The sequence below is a fragment of the Pteropus vampyrus genome, unplaced genomic scaffold, assembly GCF_000151845.1.
Source record: "Pteropus vampyrus isolate Shadow unplaced genomic scaffold, Pvam_2.0 Scaffold80, whole genome shotgun sequence".
Lineage (NCBI taxonomy): Eukaryota > Metazoa > Chordata > Mammalia > Chiroptera > Pteropodidae > Pteropus > Pteropus vampyrus.
The window spans coordinates 7,046,658-7,051,087 of record NW_011888861.1 but is presented as its reverse complement, the minus strand read 5'-3'; the positions used below and the strand labels follow the sequence as shown (position 1 = coordinate 7,051,087).

Here is a 4,430-nt window from a genome sequence, read left to right as displayed (position 1 = left end):
ACAGGGCTTGTATTGGATTATCACTATGCCTTTCGTGAGCAGATCTCAAAGTATCGTGTCTTAAAGTCCTTACTCAGGTTTGGTAAAGAGAACATCCAACCAAAATAAGCTCAGGTATCTAACCAAAATTTCTTTTTGCTGTTGGTATTACTTTATTACATTCAGACAGAGAAGAAGTCATTTAGACAGATTAGCATGATTCTGCTGGAGATTTGACCAAGCAATCAGAGGCAGGAAGAGGAAGAACAACCATGGAAGAGAGGGGTGTGAAATCAAATGTTCACTCTGTATTTCGCTCTAAAAAAAAAAAAAGCTCAGAATTATAATTACCCACCTTGTTTTGCAGCTCAGAATAAAAGTGGCGTTGCACCAAACCCTACCCAAGCAGCCGTCGTGATTAGAAAGCACTCTACACCTTAGAGAACCGAGGAGACATGAGCATAATTTTAAATGCAAATTAAATTGAGGGGGTAGAAGAGAGAACACATAAAAGACAGTAAAACAAAACCTTTCAATTTTCTTAAATTAGCAGTCTAATGTGTTCTAAAGAGCAGTTCCACTCAGATCTCTTCTTAGGGATTGCGTTTCATCACAATATAAAATGGGCAAATCCATCACTTTCCTCTGCTCAGTGTTCTTGAATTGAGATTGAAGGGGAAATTAGAAGCTGTTCATTTGGGCTTTCAGGCTCAGCATCGTGCACAGCTTCGTTTTATGCTCTACAGTGTCCTATTGAAAGGGGCCAACAAGTGCTGGTGAGTATCTGCTAACTTTAAGATTCTTCCTTTCATATACCTTTTTTTGGGCTATCTTTCTTTTAAGGGGAGGGGGGATTCTTACAAAAGATCTGTGTTATAATGCATCTTTTAAAAGCTGGAAATTTTCAGGCAGCATTTTAAGCTTCTTACAGTGACTGATTCACAGAAGGCAAGAGAGTTATTTTCAGCTTAGATGCCGATGGCTGATTTTTATATTAATTATAACAGAGGAATATTTAACATATGCTAGCTAAAATGACCTTTTCCTATCACCCTTAGCCAGCATTAGGGTAAGAATTGGTGCCCCCAACAATTTCTAGACAACTTTCTTATCACATTAACTATTTAATCATATAATTCTGTTGTAATTGCAGATCAAACTGGGAACTGGGGCTAAAGAAATAAATTATTAAACCAAAAAACATTTTTTAATGGCTATGACACTTCTCTGCATAAGTGATGGGTGGGAGCAGGGAGATGGAGAATGGACCCACGTGATGGTTACATGTAGATTTTGATGGTGATGATTTTCTGCCAAAGTTTTACATAGGAAACTGGTCATTTTCTTCCTCCACAGTGGAGAATACAAAGAGGCTGAGGCTGGCGTCACCTTCTGTTGCTAAGGTAACATGCTCTGGCCATTTTATCTGATAAAGCAAGTCCAGTGGACAGTATACATTATTCATTGCTGTTCTAATCAAACAATCAAAATTGTTTACTTTCACCGGGAATATTTAGTGAGATCAAAGACACTCTGGCTGAAATTGCTCTTGTTTTTATTGCCTGCAGTTAGCCCTTGATTTTTTTTTTTTCTTTGCAGTAAGTATGATTTGCTGTTGGGGTACCTTTGGGTATTTTTAAAAGTTCTCTTTTACCAGACTTGGTTTATTAAATTAAAATGTGCACTATTAGAAAGAGAAGTAGCTGGATTAGCCTTCTGAGCTTGATTTTAATGACTTTGTCCTGCTAATTCTTTCTAAAAACATCTTGCAGAAATAGAGATACTTCATTTGTGGAAGTGTCGGGAAAAGGCTATATATGCTTGATAGAAACCTACAAGCTGAATGTTTTTTAGTGAATGGTATTAGCTTCCTGACAGACTAGTGCATGATAATATTATGGGGATCGTTGCAATTCTGAAATAATTGCCACCTCTCTGTAAACCAGAATTTTTTCTTAAAAGCAGCCTAATGTCAGGGGCAAGTAGGTGATGATCCTGTAGCACTTTATAAAATGTGCTGGAAGGACTAGCTAAAAAGGAAAGAATTCAAGGCATTTTGCAGCAAACATGTCAGCATGTGTCATAATTGCAATGCATCTATAAGTGAAGACTCTGATTCTTAGGCAATTCTTGCTGCTCAAGGGGAATCAGAACTCATTGGATCAACTGAAGATCAATACCTCAGAAAGGCTAACACTTAATGAAGCAATTTATCAAACAGACTTTTTGAAAACCGGTAGTATATGAATTTAACAGTATATTTTTAAGTTACTATACAGCAAGGAAAGACTGGTATGTTATATCTCTTTAGCCTAAATAATCTTTTCTTTTCTGAAGAAGTGGAATATATTACTTTTACTTTAAATGAATGTCGGTTAAATGTTGCATTTTCTTGTACAGTAGGAAAGTTATGTTGACAGGCGGCTTTTGAATTGGAAATGTCAGTCAAATAATGGGACATATAATGAGATATTTCTTATTCTCCAAAATTTTAAATCTATAATATGCAAGTTCGGGGCTTTAAAAATCTATTAGACAGTCTAAAATAGTGTAAAATTTTTTTCTCTTTCATAGGCATACAAGTGACTATTTTCTCTCAAAACTCTGTTTTTGGAACATCAAAGATGGATTATCCCAAAATGGATTATTTTTTGGATGTCGAGTCGGCTCATAGACTCTTGGATGTTGAGTCAGCTCAAAGATTCTTCTACAGTCAAGGAGCACAAGGTAATAAAATGGGAGAAAGAGAGAAAAGTCCTCTCCTTTGCCTTTTGATTTTATATGAACAGTACAGTATTGACTGTAGCAGTTTGAGCTCCTCTGCAGTTCGACAGAATTTCTAAACTGATAACCTTTACCAGGCTGTTGCTGAATGAATAAATCCAAACTTCTTGGATGTAGTAAAAAGGCAACCTATTCAACTTTAGGTACAAATGCCCCTTGGAAAGCTATGTTAGAAAATGATTCCCCAACCTCCTTGCACCCAAAGCATACATTTGAAAGCCATCAGGGATTCTTTTCCCCTCAGAAAGGCTGAGATTGCGGGCACCACACTAGAGCAAATCTAGGGCACCCTGACCTATTTGACTGAAATCCAGATGGATTAGGGGCTCCTGAGATAAGCTTTGAGTTTTTGCAGCTGCCTTATCTATTTTAAATAAACGCAGTTAACTGCCTCAGGAATTAACAATGCATTCAGAGAGCAGTAAGGAACATGCCTGTTGTTGATGTGTACATTTTTATTACATCTTTTAAGATGGTCAATTAGGCTCCAGTTTGCTTGCTCTCCTGTTCAAGGGTGCAGTTAAAATGTTTTGCCACCTCATTAGAGTATAGAAAGAAGCTGGAGTGTTTTATGGGATCTCCTGATAAGTAGGAAAATTTTTTAGCATATTTTGTATTTTAGTTGGGGTATTCTGTCAAAGCAACCTGATGACAGGCATATCTCATATGGTATAAGCAATGCAACGAGGAGAAGGGCAATGCCTGTATTCTTAAATAGAAAAGTAGTTGAATTCTTGGAAGTCACAAGGCAGAGCTGAAAATGAAATGCTCTTTTGATAATGCTGGCTTCTTTCACTGTTACATGGTGATAGTTCTTCACACAGAGCACTGATAACATTCTGCCTTGGCTTGAAATGCTCTCTTCTAAATTGCTTTACCTCGCTCTCAAGCTAATTTCTCATGACAATCTCGAGGGCTTGCAAGTCTCCTCCTCTCTGTTTCCCTTTTCCTGGGCATGATCTAGTCTTCTTAAAGTCAAGAGGGGATGGAAATTATCTGGTTGATTTGTTTGGGTCAGTGCACTCATCAGCAGAGCTTAAATTTTCAAAAGTGATGTAATAGCTAATTCTGCTCATCCCTCTGGCTGTATGTAGTCAGCATTGCTATTCTCAGCCATTTAAAAAGACATGAAAATGTTACTGAAGTAGGAGAAGACTGAGAGACTGGCCAGAATCTTTAGCCTCCTTTGGATCTGCAAGTAGAAGATGCCAGAAGTAGATGGGGAACAGAGGCTGGAAGAGAAAGAAGGCTGAGGCAGGGCTCAATCCCATCTCCAGTGTCTTCTTTAAACATTGCTGGGTCTGGTCCATTCAGTGTGAATGGGAGAATAATGTTCCATGATGAAGTCACCCACCTGGGCTACATAACTGTTGGCAGAGCAGAGAAAGAGAGTAGCAGTTAATTATATATATTAAAGATGTCCACTTTTTCTCGCAGTAGAGATGGTTTAAGCATTTACGAAGACTGTGGGCTTCGGGCTTTAATGGAAAGAAAGCAGGCAGAGTGTGGGAGGCTCAGAGAACTCAAGGCAGCCTTGGAGTTGTTGGCAGATGGAACTGAGGGTGGAGTGGTCAGAACTGTCACCATCTATGACTGCGGATTAGATTCCAGAGCTGGAGTGACTAGAAAATGTATGGGAGGTGGTAGCATAAGCTACTGCTGCTTCC

General features: G+C 38.4%; 1 protein-coding gene across 3 annotated transcripts in view; it reads left to right on the top strand.

The window, feature by feature from the left end:
- Positions 1 to 1,429: 1,429 nt before the first annotated feature.
- The window catches only part of PHACTR1 (phosphatase and actin regulator 1), a 525,402-nt gene continuing 522,401 nt past the window's right edge, over positions 1,430 to 4,430 (top strand). Inside the window, exons 1-2 of one of the 3 annotated variants that reach the window (XM_011362890.2) lie at positions 1,430 to 1,577; positions 2,554 to 2,706. In XM_011362890.2, coding sequence (XP_011361192.1) covers positions 2,604 to 2,706 — 103 coding nt within the window. In that variant the 5' untranslated portion in view covers positions 1,430 to 1,577; positions 2,554 to 2,603. Of the gene's footprint in view, positions 1,578 to 2,138; positions 2,272 to 2,553; positions 2,707 to 4,430 lie in introns of those variants that run through there. The other 2 variants (XM_023532264.1, XM_023532263.1) reach the window with 2 other exon arrangements.